This window comes from Carassius carassius, chromosome 49, assembly GCF_963082965.1.
Source record: "Carassius carassius chromosome 49, fCarCar2.1, whole genome shotgun sequence".
Classification (NCBI taxonomy): domain Eukaryota; kingdom Metazoa; phylum Chordata; class Actinopteri; order Cypriniformes; family Cyprinidae; genus Carassius; species Carassius carassius.
The window spans coordinates 13,315,165-13,332,442 of NC_081803.1; the positions used below are offsets into that span (position 1 = coordinate 13,315,165).

Sequence of the window (17,278 nt, forward strand, 5' to 3'; positions counted from 1 at the left end):
CAGGCCTCCACAGTACTATTTTTGCTATGATAGCGGAACATTTCTAAATGTGTCATTTCCTGCCTCATGTGTCCGAACTCCCACAGTCTTCCACAAACCTGTATTTTCAATTGGCCTCGCAGAGGGTTGAAATAACTGAAGCAGAAGGCGGGGCACCCACAGAACTCAGTGGGTGAAAAAAGGATTCCTGCGCTGCCTCTGGTGATATAGATGCTGCTAATGTGTCACCCAGGCAAATTGCACAGGTTTTGTCCTCCCATTTATATTATAACCCTACTAAATCTTTCTAATGGCTCATTACTGCTCTTTAAAATGGGGAAAAGAGCTACTTCTCAATCCAGTAACAAGAGCTGAAGCGTATTACACAAATGTACAGTGAATTGAGAGGCCGTCTTATCCTTCTCCTTATGGAGGAGAAAGTTGGAGACTAATCTAAAACAGAGACATGTCATCACACTTGCAGCAAATGAAAGACAATAATCCCGCTTGTTATTTACAAGGCCATCTAATTAAATTGCCACACTTTTGCCCTCTTATACATTATAGCGTATATGACATCCTGCTCATCAGGTAATATGTTGAATCGCTTTAATGAAATGTGCAATGCAATGAAAGTGCTTTGATCAGGATGAACATTCAAGATTTATGCATTTAGTAGACTTTTTTCCAAAGCGACTTACAGTAGATTCAGGCTATCACTTTTTACCTATCATGTGTTCCCAGGGAATCAAACCCCCAACCTTGCACTTCATATGGCAATGCTCTACCAGTTGAGCTACAGGAACACTTTTTTGTTTGCACACTTTTTTTCCACACACAAGATTTGTGTTTCAAAACCTAGCGAGCTGTATAGGAAGCATCCTAACTTAAACAGAACCTCTTAAGTGACATATAGCACTGACAAAGCTAACTAGGTTTTGCAGAGTAGCTACATTTGTTTTGTTTTTTGCTCGACTTCAAATAAATGATGCTTTTAACTGTGTGTAAACTCTAGTGCAAATTAAACTTCTGATGATCCTCTATGCCTCCCGTGAAGACCTCCAGCTAATGGAACATATGGAGTGTGATCATCACCCTTCATGCACTCTCTTGCACTGAGCTGAATTCATCCTTCCCCTTTTCCCACTTGAGTCGCACTTTACTTCTTATCCTCACCATTCCTTCGCTTGCTAACAGTCTTGGACTCCCTGCATGGCCTGCACATGTCTCTGTTTACCCGTGCTCTGTCATCTCATCCTCTACCTTTGGCTTGCAATGTTAGGAGGGTAAGAACTGTGCTCTTTTTTTATCTGCTTCAGAAAAATCTACATGTATTCTAAAAAAGAAATGTATTCTCACATAAATAATAATAATATTTATTAATTAAATAAATACATTACTTATAAAATAAAACATAAATATACTGTATTTAAATATAAACCAAAATACTGAATATATATATATTCAGTATATATATATATATACTATAAAAGCGTCAGCTAAATGTAAAATAAAAGCGTCAGCTAAATGTAAAATGTAAATAAAAACATTGATTTATACAATGTTCTGTTAAGCAAATATCACATTTCAAGCAGATGGAGAAACATCTTGAAAACTGAGACTGACATGTGGAAAATTGGTACTAAAATAAACATATGATGGATCCTTGCATGAATCTGAAAATAACAAGACTTTTCCCATTGGTTTAGATGAGATTTTGTAATGAGGATTTATAATTTCATCTGGCATCAAAGCATCATTCAAATGTGTTTACTCAAGTCTGTGCTCTCGTGTTTGTCTGAACAAATCCTCTGTGCAAAGACATCTTGGGAGTTGTCTCACTGTTCAAAAAAAGGAGGTTTTGTTGATATAACAACAAGGACAAAAGTACTCCATTTAATATAATCAACATTGCCCTGATCTTGCTCGTTCTGAAACGTTTCTTTTTCAAGAATCAGTTGATGGCCTTTATTTCACATTCTGCATACAGGCCACCCACATAAGACATATGCATGATGTGCAACGTTGAAATAGTACATTTTGAGTTTCTTTGCACAAGTATGCTTGTCTGGGATTTAAGATAAATCAAATACAACTTTCAATAATCATTAGAGGACACTGGTGAAGACGAAAAAAATGGAAGTAATATTCAGTGAGAATGCACAGCCAAATTGGCTGCAATTGAGTGCATTTCAACAGCCCCATTCTAGCCAGCTTCAGTGTGCACACCACCTGTGTATGTCTGTCCTTCTGATACTAGCTGAGAGAGACAAAACAGGTATTTTGTGAACTCATCCATTACAGATCTCACTACCCTGTGCCCTTGAAACAATCTATTGAGCTATATCCAGCACAGACATGCAAATAGCCAAAAACAGAGACCTATTCACTCGTCTCATATTAGCCTGCTTACCTTACATATTTCTTTTTTTAATATTAATTTAAAAGACACTTCAGTTGAGTGCAGGGTTTGGCTTAGAGTTTTGCGGGGTGGGGGGGGGGGGATTGGGGGGTTTCTCTATTTGTAAACTACAAAATACAAATCTTTTTTTTTTTTTTTTTTATGCACCGTGTTTTACCAAACATTCGCCTTAAAGATAAAATAAGACTGATTTATTATATCACAATAACACTTTGAAAAGGCTGAAATTGCAGTTCAATACCATCATATCTAGTAATTAGGGCTGACCGTGGATTTTTCTGGTCGACTAGTAGTCGTTCATTTTAAGCATTAATCGACTAATCGCACATTTATTACTGAACCATTTAAATCATTATAATGTGCCTTTAATTGCCTACATAGCCTAAAACATGCATAAAGCTTGCCACAGCAAACCGGCAGAAATAATGATTATGAATGTGTCAGGGAAAAACAGTAGGGAGGCTGAATTAATATCTTAATAATTCACTGCTAAACAAGGGTTTTTTTACACTGACTCATCATCTCCACAGTGGTGGTGCACCTGTATGAAGGTTTTATGTGGATTACTTAATCTGAGAGTATTTGTTTTCCATTTGAATTGGTTCATTTGAAAATACACATTACACTCTCTTTCTCTCTCTCTCTCTCTCTATATATATATATATATATATTTTTTTTTTTTCTTTGTAAGGCAAAGATATATATACATAGTTTCGCACACAAGTTCACAGACCGAGATGACAGAAAGTGCACCTTATTTGTTTTCATTATCTTACAAAAGCGCAATGTTTTGTTGTTATAGAGAGTGCACACAAATAAATGTAGAGTCTTTACAGATTAGAAAGATGTATTACTCTTATCTGTATAAGCAAAATGCAGAGTATTTTAACAGTAAGTGAGCATATCTATATCATATATCTATAACAATATCTATATGTATCACCTCTTCCAACCGAGCCAGGGACTTCTAAATGAACCGGGCCCAAGCGCAGCACAGAGCGATTACACTAGTCAAACGAACCAGGCTTTTGGGGTCAAACATGTTCCGGCATAGTTAAGATTGCCTTGTGTGAGCACACCCTAATTATTCTCCTGCATCCCACACACAAGTCTCTACCTGCCCATCAAATGTTGTCCCGTGCTGCACTTGGGTCCCGCAATAGTGCAGGTCTCTACCTGGAAGGTGACTGTTATAATGTCATGATTGGGGCTCTGGGCTCTGAGCATAAATTGTTTTTCTATAACAAACTATAAAATATTTTCTATAAAAATATTAATGAGATTTACATTAAATATTTTAACTGATACTATGCAAAATGAATACTGCTGTAAAAAAGCACCTTGTTTGTTTAAAATGTTTGCAAACCAAATGTTATTGCTTTAAACTGAAAAAAGTGCACAATACACCACTTTTGAATGCATTATTAGTTTTGTGCATAACAATGCGATTTATCATGATTAGTCACAGAAAATCATGCGATTAATCGTGATTAAAAATATATATATAAATTTTGTATAAATAATAAATATTCGTCTACTATTAGGGGCAGCCCTACTTGTCATATACAATTGCTTTTCCTCAAAAACAATGCTGATGGAAATCAACAAACCTATAGTACATGCTATCTTCAACCAATGCCGCGTTTCCACCGCAGGAACTTTACCAAGGAACTAGGGACTTTGGGCTGGTACTCGGTGTGTTTCCACCGCAGGAACCAGGAACTAAATAAAGTTCCGGGTAAAAAAATGCCCCTCAGAAAGTCCCTGCTGGCGAGGTGGTACTTTTTCAAAGTTCCGGAACTTTCGGGGGCGGGACTTGGGTGCTAAACATTCTGATTGGTTGAGTTCACGCAGCATTGGTTGAGTTCAACCACCATTTATTCAGATCAACATTTTCAAAATATTACTGTTATTGTGTCATGAAATGTAATTTTAAAAGTATTTCAGGCGAGAATGTAGTTGTTTAAAACTCAAATCTGTGGTTTATTTATGAAGACAGCGCCTATTTAAAAATGTGTTTCGCCGATCTCAGAGACGTGAGCTCCACGCGATCAGGGGGAGCTCAGTGATCATCTCTCCGCCGAGAAGCAGCCTCACCTCGGCTAGACCTTCTGATGTGTGCCGCTGGCTCTGATGTCTCTTTAGTGGTTAAACATAAAATATATTTCTTTTTTGGTAAATCTAACAGGTTATCTTTGGTCTGTATTCAATTTATCTATATGTTAAAATGAAAATAAAAAAGGCAAATCTATATAATATTTCGTTTCATTGTAATGCCTGTATATATATACACATATCCCTGAACTAAGTACATTTCTGCAGCTATTATTATGCTTAAATGAAAACGAAAGGAGGCAGTGGTATTTGACATCCTATTTCGTTTTATTGTAAATATACAGAGAGGAAAATAGCAGTAGCCAAGACGAGCTGACTGAAGTTATCAAGTACGCTGCTGTTTGCAGATTTACTGGACTTGCGTCGTCGCGGACATCACACTCCCGAGTTAAATGCACAAAGTCTGAACTACCGAGAATGCACGTCCAAAATCAGCGTACTTTGTATTGAGAAACGCGCGCAGACCTTTGTCACCAGTCTATTTGCCTAATCTTCCCGGTACTTTACACCGTGGTGGAAACGCAGAAAGCAACAGGTCTGGGGGGGAAAAGGTTCCTGCTACAAATGTTCCGGGTAATTTCGGTGGAAACGCGGCATAAAATTACTTGAGGTCTAGTACTGAACCCTTCTCAGCAGCCGAGGTCTGAACAATTATATACCTAAAAACATGAACTTTTTATTTATTTATTTTTTTGCCAGATCAGGGTCTCTGCAGTATATTTAAGCTCAAATTTTATTAATGTCTTAATTGTTAAAATTTTCATAATACATTATCTTCTTGTCAATTCACCAGTTCACATTTACAACAATTTTCTGCCATTTACAACAGTTCACCCAAAAAATGAAAATTTGCTGAAAATGTATTCACCCTCTAGCCATCCAAGTAGTAGATGAGTTTGTTACTTCATCTGAACAGATTTGGAGAAATTTAGTATTACATCACTTGCTCACCAATGGATCCCCTGCAGTGAATGGGTGCCATCAGAATGAGAGTCCAAACAGCTGATAAAACACCACAATAAACTACAAGTAATCCATACGACTCCGGTGCATGTTTGTAAGAAACAAATCCACCATCGCTTCCATCCAAGATTCCAGCCCACAATCCATAATAATCAATTTCATCCAGTGAAAATGTCCATCCCCCAACTGACAAATTTGTTAAAAAAAAATTTTTTGACTGTTTTTGCTTGTAAACGGTGCCTAATCTGTCCATATTTCTCTCCTGAATCGTATGAGACAACATTTTCAATGGGGAAAGCAATATTTTGCATTGAGGACACATCCCAGTGAAAACATCCCAGTGATGTAGCTTTTTTGACACACAGCTTTTTATTCCTGAGATTTTGGACTGGCGTTATATGGATTACTTGTGGGTTATTGTGATGTTTTCATCAGTTGGAACTCTCTGAACTTCTGAAGGCCCCCATTAACTGCAGAGGATCTATTAACCGACAAGTGATTTAACACAAAATTTCTCTAAATCTGTTCCAATGATGAGACAAACTCATCTGGATGGCCTGAGGGTGAGTACATTTTCAGCAAATTTTCACTTTTGGGCAAACTATTCCTTTAACTAGCAAGATTTGCAGTTTTTTTTTTTTTGCACCATTACTAACTTACATTAACTGGCAGCCTAAGCATTTTTTTTTTCAACAGCACTGTGCCTCTAAATGCAAGTAGATAAAATGAAAACATGGCTTCCTCCTAAGACTATAATGACCTTCATTTGTCTTCTGCATGTAGTGGTTTTATAAGAATAATGCTTTGTGTACCTCAGAGAAGGAGCTCAGAGGAAAACCTCAGGTTTCGAATTGCCCTGGACGCTAACGTGTCGCATATCTTCTCTCGCATTGCATCTGATCGATGCATCCAATCGATACTGCGGAAGACGATGAGGCCATTTACAGAGACACAAACCTCCAGCTGCAGTCATAAACCACATAAATAGATGTAGTGCTGATATGCTACAGGACGGAAAATGCTAAATCTAATGGCACGCTGTCCCGTTTAAGAAATGCTAATGAGTGACCTAAAACCGGAACCATAGCAAGTGTGAAATACGTTAGGACACTTAAAAACAAGCACGCAGATGTCAAGCGAGATATGTGAGAACGCTACTGTAGGCGCTCTTTCAATTTTTAGCAGAGCCAATGCAATAACAAGCTTCAGAGGTTCAGAGTTTAAGAGGAATAAAGCCACACTTTATGACAGGAATAGACAGGGTGCTACAGTTTGTGTAGGCAGACTTTAGCTGAGCATGGCAAGATTTAACAAAGCTGAGACAAAGCATTACAGTAAAGGCACACCAAGACCCCATCTGTTCAAAAAGCTCTCAGATCCATTCTCAAGAACACTAGGCTGAAATTGTACACCACTCAGCATGCAACTATGGGGTGTAAGGGAAAGGAGCATGCTGCAAAAAATTAAATATCTTAAGTGCACTTTTGAGTGCCACAACATCCTCTCCAGCATGCTTATGTTGTGCCATGCGGAGTGTTGAACTGCACAATAAAACAAGGAAGGCGAATGATTGATTCATTAAACTGGGATGAAGACTTTGTAATTAATTGAATTGCAGGTTAAGCGGGAACTGAACATGCAAGCCGAACTCCAATTTAAGATTTGTGTGTCTAATCAGAAAAAAATAAGCACCTTGGTCTATTTGTTCAGTTATTTAAGCCTGCAGTAATAAGTGTCAGGACAAAGTACTGAAGGTTAATGAGCATTTGATAAGGCACCATTTTATTAACCCTAACACTTTTTCCTGCTGAAACTTGGGAAATCTGACACTTTTTTGGTCTGAGAGACGTAATAAAAATGGCGCTACTGTTTTTTGATGCATATCTGATTTGTGTAACCCAAGCTGAGATGGTTTTGGCTTCAAGTGACATTAATTGTTTTTTAGACCAAAAAAATGAAGGCAATTGTCTTCGCTGTAAATCACGACGACTGGGTATCGACACTTGATTTAGTGAGAAGAAAACAAAGCCTCTGCCCTATTTTTCTGTTGCTCTCTCGGCTGCATGTCTTAAATCAATATCCATCAACGATTTTGAAATTACACCCACATTAAATCCCAATTTCATCACCGGGAGTCACATCTGCTGAGTTTCATTTAATAACATCATCCTAGAAAAGGAGAATCAAAGTTGTTTGTCAACTGTTATTTACACAACTGAAATGTCAACAAAATCCCAAACCAACGCAGAGCTAGTTTTTGACAAGCTTTCTTCTTCCGCACATAAATTACGCAAAGATTTTACTTTAAGAGATATGAAAAATCCACTTAAGATTTACCTTGTACGATGAGATGCACTTTTGTCGATTCTGGTTTCTTGTTTGTGAGGATGGAACATACATACGGCCCCTCGTCATACAAGTTTACATTTATGATCTTTATACTGTATTCAGTGACAGCTGTATTTAGTAGGACCACCCGGGGGTCCAACGACCATTTTTCATTCCCCGTGAAGAGGATAGTGGTCCGGTTGAGCCATGCCACCCTTGATACTTTGTTGTCCACATTGCACCTGTTGAAAGACACAAATAAATGAGGATAAATATGTTTGTTTGCCATATGTTAAAGCAAAAATAGGATCCACAGGTTCAAACTCAGTTTGAAATAAGTTGGATACATTTTGACGGACTTGAATTAAAGGCAAAGTGTTATCATTTAAATGAGGAAATTATTATGGGATAGCATGTCCAATTACCAGCTAGTACTTTCACTTACAGTAGGAAAACGTCAAGCTAACTTCTGCTTGAAGAAAAAGCCAAGAAAACAATGATTTATATTCTAGACACAGTATTGGAGTCCAAAACCCGAGCCTATCCTTCAATTCAACAGACTTTACTGGAGAAATATCATAATGCCTATAATATCACTTCAGCTTGCTTGGAATGCAAAAAAACATTTGACAAAGCAACAGGTAATATAAACAGACAGCTGTTCTTTTCCTCTCCTTTTCTATTACAGATCTCGAGTGCCAGTTGGAAAATTACAATAGCTTTTCATCTCATCCATTTCAAATAGCCGTAAGGGTAAAATTAAGGTGATAGCCACCTTTCAGTTCAGAAGAATCTGGATATGACACTACATTTGTCTCATTCACAGGAAAGGACATTTCTTAAAACTGCAGAAAAAGACCTAGAGGCATCCACTATACTTTTTTTTTTTTTTTTTTTTACCCTTTTCTAAACTTTTGATTGATGGCTCTAAAGGTTAGGACTAATTGAAAGTCAGAGCTCCATATAAAAAAACTGAGACCACAATCCCATGCAAAGCAGTGCACTTTCACAAAAGAAGAAAAACTATTGTTTTCATGGTGTTTATTTGTGATTTTCTGGCATTTTCTTTACTTATCAATAGTTATTTCATAATACAATGGCACAGAATGTGTTGTGTTGACATGGTTTTCATCAATGACACTTTACAAGGTGCACTGAGGATTTTCAAAATGCCATTGCCAACCCATTCACGTCAGCATGCCAAAACACTGCAGTAATTCATATTAGTCTTTAAGAGGGCTTCACTCTCAAGGTCAAAATCTGTAAATGGATTATCAGACCCTTTACTGGTGAATTTCCCGGCTCTGAAAATTAGTCAACAAGAGAGCAGTCTTTTGGCAAATCTGGAGGGCAACAATTGCAAGTGTGAAGTGAATGCTTTCTCAGGATATTCTTCAAAGGGAAAAGCTCATTCAGACTCTGTTAATCTATACAGAGTGCTGGAGCGCAAGAGAGCTTGCAGAGGATTTGAACCATTGAAAACCACAAGATTAAGCTCCAGTTTATAATCATGCATACTCTGCAGTTTTTGCTTGGGAATCACTGTGCACATTCGAAAAATGGAAAGGATTTTTTAAAGTTTCAGTTTAAAAATAACCGCATAGTCACTCTGTGCTTGGCCTTAACACCTTAAAAGTGTGGCAGAACCTACTGTTCATATTTTAATGTCTTGGTGCTGTGGGGCCTAATTTCCCTTAACTTAATGCTCGCTTTCCCTTCCCTACCAAAAAAAATAAAAATCTTATAACTATCAGAAGAAGCTCCCCCAGATGGTATTACACACATTAATTCTGTGTGCAGCAGCAGCACCCTCCATCTTCTGAACTGCACTGTTCATCATGCTCCAATATGTGTCTAGTTGATATGTTTGTGGATTTGTAGCCTTTTTCTGGCTGAGAGCAACAAACTGAGCCTTAAACACAAAAATAATGACATTAGCATGATGGGGGAAACATGGAGGATACAACAAAAGTTAATTTTCTATTCAAGAGTTAAATTTTAAGGGGCTTATTTGTGAAAGGCTTGCACTTTGAATAGGAAGGTCATTTTTTCAATCCCACCGTGGGCACCTTCTCTGGCCGTTCTAAGCAGGATGCTTAACAGCTCATCTGCTCCAGGGATGCTGTGGGACAGATTATTGTGTGCTCAGAATTTCTGCGTCTGCCTCTGACAGATTAGATTAGCAATATGCAAGATAACGAGTTTGCATAGTGGCTGTAGGAACTGGTGCAAAGTCTTACAAAAAAAAGCCAAAATGTTTGACTTTACAAAGTGTTTCCTGACTTGAGTGTTTAAAAAAAAAGGTGATTACACATTTCGAAAACAATTAAACTGCTACTAAATAGGTCCAAGAGTTGATTTGGGTCTTAAAACAGACAAATATTGATGTTTATGAAATAGCAGGACAACCAGAACACTGCAATGTCATCACACATACAGGTATGCTTCACATCAAACAGCATGCATACATTTATAATGATCCATATCAAATAGCTGGTGCACATATTTACATATGCATATCAACCAATGGAGCCATTATAAATTCAATATTCTAAAAAGACCGCCCTCACTGTGCTTGCAATTACTGTCACTTAAGCCGAGGTAAAAGCATATAGATTTTTCCACCCTGTGCTAAAAAGTAAGAGGTGTTTCTTAGAAGGCAGAGCCTCCATTATCCAGCATTGACAGGCTAAGATCAGGCCTCATTCAGTCAACTAATGACTCTGTCATACAAATCCCTTGCACTTCAGCCTAATGGACTGCCAGCCACCTTGGTGCCAGATCATTTATATGAAGAAATATCTTCATAACTCAAACATGTTCTAAAATACATAGATGGATTATCAATATTTTCCACAACAACCTTATTTAGAGAGAGAGATACAGCTATTTTGTTTGAATAACACTTTTTACTTAATGTAATGGAGGAATGTAATCTTAAAAATAAACATGCATACTTTACACATCATGGGTCACATGGGCATGATTTAATAAAAATTGTAATGGGCAACGATTAATCAATTAATCTCATCCAAAAGAAAAGTTTTTGTTCACATTGTATATGTGTGTGTACTGTGTATATTTAAATGTATGCATTTAGCAGATGCTTTTATTCAATGCAACTTACAATGCATTCAGGCTATATGTTTTTATACATATATATATATATATATATATATATATATATATACATATATATACATATACATATACATATATATATACACATATATATATATATATATATATATATATATTTAAGAAAAATATATGTTTATACATGTAAATAAATGTAAATATTTTCTAAATATACAGTATACTGTATGTGTGTGTATTTATATATACATAACAAAATATACACAGTACAAACACATTTATTATGTAAACAAAACTTTTTTGCCCAGCAAAAAAAATCGTTGCCCAGCACTAAATAAAAAATAATTGAATTATAACAGATTAGACCAACATTGCTAGGCATTATACTTTTGTATACCAATATATATATATATATATATATATATATATATATATATATATATATTAAATTAGTGGTATATAGTGAGATATATACCACTCGAAATTAGTGGTATATAGTGAGATATAACATTTATATGTAAACTATACAAATGTAAATAAGTATAAATATAAAATAAGATTTTATAACAAGTATATTCTGACGAAATCTAGCTCTAGTGTTAAGGATTTAACACTCTTACTCTCAGATAACATAAATTAAGGTTAAATCTGTGGCAAACATATAGGGCGCAACAATTTTTCATGTTTGGGTGATGACAACAAGACGCCATTTCATAAAATGACACTTGTCATATTTTTCATATCGCTGCTGTGCCTTTTTCAGATATGAGTAGGTCAGTGAGACTCTGCTGTGGGGATTCGGTGCTTGCAGATCATTGTCGGCAGACAGCCATGTGGTCTCAGGGTGAGATTAATGACAGGCAGGCTTTATGTGATGGGAGACTGATGAAGGCCATTACACCAGGGGCAATGAGTGGTGGCCACTCTGTTTGGGCTTTCAGATAGAGGGGGAACAGGAATGATTTCCCCAACCAGACACAGACAACAGTGTCGAGAGTTACATACTCGGATTAGTGGAATGTGGGATATATAGAAAAAGTAACAAATATTGTCACAGAGAAACCCACACATTAAAATGCAGTGTGAAATAGCAAAAAAAAAAAAAAAAAACACACACAAACACCTGTTAGAGGTTTTGACAAATATAATGACAGTAAAGCCTTTGTTGCTACAAAAATATATATTTTCAACAAAACGCTGTTCTTTTAAACTTTATATTTATCAAAGAATTCAAAAAAAAAATCTGTTTCCACAAAAATATTAAAAAAGCACAAAATATAGTTTTCTGATCATAAAATAATAATAATAATAAAATTAAAAAATCTAATATTTTAAAATAGAAACCATTTTTAAATTGCAATTATTGCAATATTCGCTTTTACTGTACATATATTTGAGCAAATAAATGCAGCTTGGATGAGCGCAAGAGACTTTCAAAAATTATTTACAGATCTTAAACATTTTCGTCAAAGGCCTTGCAGACTAACTTAACAAGCTAAATATTTTAGCCATTCTATTCCAAGCAAAATAAAAATATTTCAAATGTATATTATATAAATTATTTTATGATTCTGAGTAGAACTAGAATGCTAAACGAGATGTCATATTTTTACTGAAAATAATTCTTGATGTAGTTTCTAGCCATGTTATGTATTTCCTGCAGATGCGTTAAAAATTTATCTCAATGCAAAAGCAAAAGCAAAAGCATTTGCTTTTCTGTACTCCATTCAAGCCTCCTGAGTGAGCCGTGGCCCTCGTTTGAATTGAAATAACAATAGAATAGAACAAGCCGCCACTTGTGATTGCCACTTTTGTCACTGCTTTCAAGGTGGATGCACTAACATTCTATTTGTGTCTGTCCTCCGAGGATCCGTCTGAAGGCCTCAGCCCACCTCCATAGCTAACTAGTCATGTGGATGAATGACCTGCAGAAGTATGAAGAGAAACTGCCATTTTTGGCCCGTCACTTAAGAACAGGAGAGACAGACAAGCCCGATAAACACTGCCATTTGCTTTGTCCCACACGGCGGTATCTCCACATCAAAGACCCGAAGCTTCACCGGAAGGCAAGCATCACATTGGGATTGAAATAATACTTCAAACTGGAAAACACTATGCACTTTTTTAACAAAATGTATCACTTAAATTAAACCCATGACCTTGACATTGTTTAAGCTACTGAAATTCACTGCATTTTACCCATCAGTCTGAAATAAAATTATTTTTTCTTGTTATATACAGTAGATAATATTTGATTTAATTTTTCAGTAACTTAAGTTATAACTTTTTATATTGAAATAAATTCTAAATGTTTCTTGTCTCTAGCCTTCTAATTTAAATGATCTTTTATTTTCAAACACACACACACACACACACACAACCTCAAGCCAAATCGCATCCGGTAAAGACACGTGTAGGATTATATATGAGACAGGCAATCATTTTGGTACAAATGTTCTTGATAAGCCTTGAAGGACATACTGTTAAGCGGAAGAATTCACTCTCTCTGTATTGTGCACCAAATGCCACATTAAAACAGAACAGAGAGCAAAAATGCAAATATGCACCCTAAAAGGATAAAACTGTAGAAAGACATGAAAGAGAGAAACACTAGGAGATGTTGAATATGCCTTGAAGCAAGGTCAAGTCACTGAAAATGCACTGAATGAACAACATCTCTTTAAAATGCAACATATCATACAGAATTTGGCTTACAGAAGGATAAAGTTGGTCAGAGATCTGTACATTGAGATGGTAAAAAAAGGGAATTGAACCCATGACATTTTGCGGAAAAAAGTTAAAAAGTTTAAAGCTAAAATGTAAGTATTACAGTAAAAATTTAATATAGAAATAAAGCTTAAAATGCCGTTTAGCTCTCTCACCAAGCAAGTAGAGTATGTGTGGAAAAGCAAAAATAATTTTCTAAGAAATTCACCTTAAATATATAATATTTTTCTTTGTTACTTTTTAGAAATGGCCGACAGCACTTTCACACAGTTGCAAACCTTTTAGGCATTAAAAATATCAGCATGATGTGCAGCAGGTCACCACCACCAGAAAAGAGTTGGCAAGGTCTAATTTAAAGATGAAAAGAAGAAATTCCCCCTCCGGAAACATCAGGCAGCTGGACTCAAAACAAAGAATGCTGGTCTTGGAACCTTCCAAGTGGGTTCACTCCCTACAAACTCTGAAGCATGCAGCAAAAGAAAGCTGCAAGGAATGACAATCCACAGAATGTCCCCAGAGACAAATATCCAGGATGATCCTATCTTTATCTGGACCCTTCTCTGTAGACACTTATTTATAGTTCCCATTGTAATATTCGGAAGAGAGGTTTAATTGGTGCATGCTCATTTTCAGCCTCTGTGATGTTCAACAATATTCAATCCAAACCACACAAAATAGTCATAGACTTTAAGAAATTCCATAGAAATTCCTTTTTTATGTTACTTTCTTGTGGTACAATGCACATGAACTTGGAGAAACAGGGCTTTTATTTCTTCTCCAACATTGTTGTACTTTACACTCTGGAAAATGCACAAACTCACAAAAATGCTATACAAAATCCCAAGGCTGCTCAATTTTATGGTACGAATGTAACTGAAAAAAAATTGAGAATTTTTTTTTTCAAATAGAGTTTAACTGTGAAGACATATTATTCTGTAAAGATCTCTTTTTAAAGGATTTTTTTAATTCATTTTAGCATATGAGAAAATGACAGACAGATAGATAGATAGACAGACAGACAGACAGACAGACAGACAGACAGACAGACAGACAGACAGACAGACAGACAGACAGACAGACAGACAGACAGACAGATAGATAGATAGATAGATAGATAGATAGATAGATAGATAGATAGATAGATAGATAGATAGATAGATAGATAGATTTCATCATGTACTTCAGAAATTTGCATCCTTTCCCCAACCATTTTCCACGGGTGCTGTGCATTTCTCTGTTTCCAATTGACAGCTCAAAATGTCTTCCAGATACGCATGACTGGGGCAGAATGACTGCTGGCAACGCCAATGAATAGAAACAAGTCCCCGCAGCGTGAGAGTGAGAATGTAGATAACTGATGAAGCCAAGATAACCTGATTCAATTCTGCTTTATCTAGCTGCAATGATATGATTCTGATATCTGATAATACTGTGGGTGCAACAACACTCTGGGCTTAATATTTTTTTTCTAGAAAAGATACGGTGAAAGGAAAGAACAAGGAGGGAGAGAATGAATGAAAAGAGAAAAAAGTCATGAGCTGTGTGGTTTGGGAGTTCATACGAGGGGTATTATTCTAATACTAAAGAAAACAAAATACTATTACTATTTGTACAACTATAGGTGCACAAGTGAATTCAACTCACTTTGATGTGAGAAAGTAGGAGTGACAGAAATTCAAAAAAAATTTACAAGCCCTAATGAAATCCTGTGAGAAATGCCCAGTAAGTTAATGTTACTCCAGCAAAAACAACATGCAAGCTTTTCCTTTTACAGGGGAGTATAGAGAATGATTCTATCCGCTTAAATCTAGACCAAGCTGGGTAATAAAAAAGTGATGTTTACAAAGACAGTCCATCTTTTATCTAAATGCAAAATCTCAGAGCGATATCACCCTTTACAACATAATCATTAGCTCTCAATTCATGAAACACACAAGGAATCGTGGGAGGTTATTAGGCCAATCAAAAGCCAAAGCATGTGCTGCTAATGGAATCTGTACAGGTGGTCCAGAAAATTTCCATGTCATCGTTGTTTTGATTGGTTGAGAGCAGCGTGGCGTGTCTAGCGGACGCAAGATGTGGGCTGTCGGGAGGCCTGAATAATCTTAATTTTCCTGCTCTGTCATTTTTAACTGTGATTTACCAATCAGCCACTGTGACAAAGACAATTCGTGCAAAGAAACACTTCTACTTTGCAATAATTACCAGACTTTGCAAAGTAGAACATTTTTTTGCATGAAAACTAGCACAGAATATGTACATGAAGTTCTGCTGATACAGACTTAAAGGGATTCGATATTCCAATGCGTTATGGTAAATTCATCAATAGCAATATAATGTTATTTATTTTGTAATAAAAAAAATAATAATTATTCGAATTTAATTAATTAATTAATACATTTTAATAAAAAAATTAAGTTTGATATATATTTTTAAATAGTGTTTAACTGTGAAGACATTGTTTTTTAAAGGTTCATTTCATTGCTGGACAAACGGACAGAAGTGATGGATTCATCTATAGTATTTAATGTAATTTGTTCTTAAATGTACAAAGAAAAAGAAAAAAAATTAAGACAAAATTTCCACTATCTACAATCACATCCATTTTCTAGAAATAATCTGCCCATGCTCAGAGTGGGAACCGGGAGCCTGTACACACACACACACACACACACACACACCACACACACTAAATGTGCCAGGTGAAATGACAAATGGCAACCAGTTAGTGTGCTGCCTGGACCTCCACCAGGGGTAGTATGAAGCAAATCACCAACAACTCAACTAAACAATACGAAATGTTTTGTAAGACCCCATGAATGCAGCTTCTGAATTTAGAGGAAGCACTGACTCCTGATCAGAGAGAACAAACTCTATCCTTCTCTCCTCTCTTTCCAAGAAAATCAATTTTTCCCTCTTCAGACTAAACTGTTCTGAGAGGGCTTATAGATAGAAGTGTTTATGTTCTTTAGTAAAGCATTAAAGCTGAGACAAAAGCCGTGACGTTAAAAATAAAGGAAGTGAAAGGCAGAATCGAGTAGAATGAAAGAGGTGATGATTCACTGTCGACTGCCATACTACTATTCTGAACCTCTGTGTTTCATTCCTTTTCACCTCCAAAACACAGGGTCAGGATATTGTATGTTTTCATGACCAGCTGTGCAAAAATGTCTAAAAACACTTGTTTGGATTTTCAAGAACATTTGAAAACAGATGCGTTAAAGGCAATACAAATATCTGCCTAAATGCAAAAAAAAAGCCATTAAAACACATTCAGAATGACATTAAGTCATATCCATTATTATATTTAGGGTCGATAAGATTTTTTCATGATTCTGAAATGTGTGTAGCTCACCAAAGCTAATTCTAATATTATTTTGTGCTCAAGAAAATATATCAAATAATTATCAATGTTAAAAACAGCTGCTTAATATTTGTGTGGAATTTATTTCCAGGATTTCCATGCATCCTTGATATAAAAACATAACTTACCTGACCCAAACTTCTGAATGGTGTAAATAATTCATAATCTTAATTTTTTACATTTTCCACAAAGTGTTTGTATTTATACAAATTGCACATACCTTTACAAGCACATATACAGTACAGTATAGACTGTCCAGCCGCATCATTAGAGAAATATTATCT

At 36.0% G+C, this 17,278-nt stretch overlaps 1 protein-coding gene across 2 annotated transcripts in view; it reads right to left on the reverse strand.

Annotated features, from left to right (window-relative positions):
* LOC132132680 (opioid-binding protein/cell adhesion molecule-like) overlaps positions 1-17,278 on the reverse strand; it is a 152,228-nt gene that overhangs the window by 32,176 nt on the left and 102,774 nt on the right. For both annotated transcript variants that reach the window (XM_059545154.1, XM_059545153.1), the window contains one exon: positions 7,817-8,049. In XM_059545154.1, the coding sequence (XP_059401137.1) occupies positions 7,817-8,049 (233 nt within the window). The remainder of the gene's footprint in view (positions 1-7,816; positions 8,050-17,278) is intronic.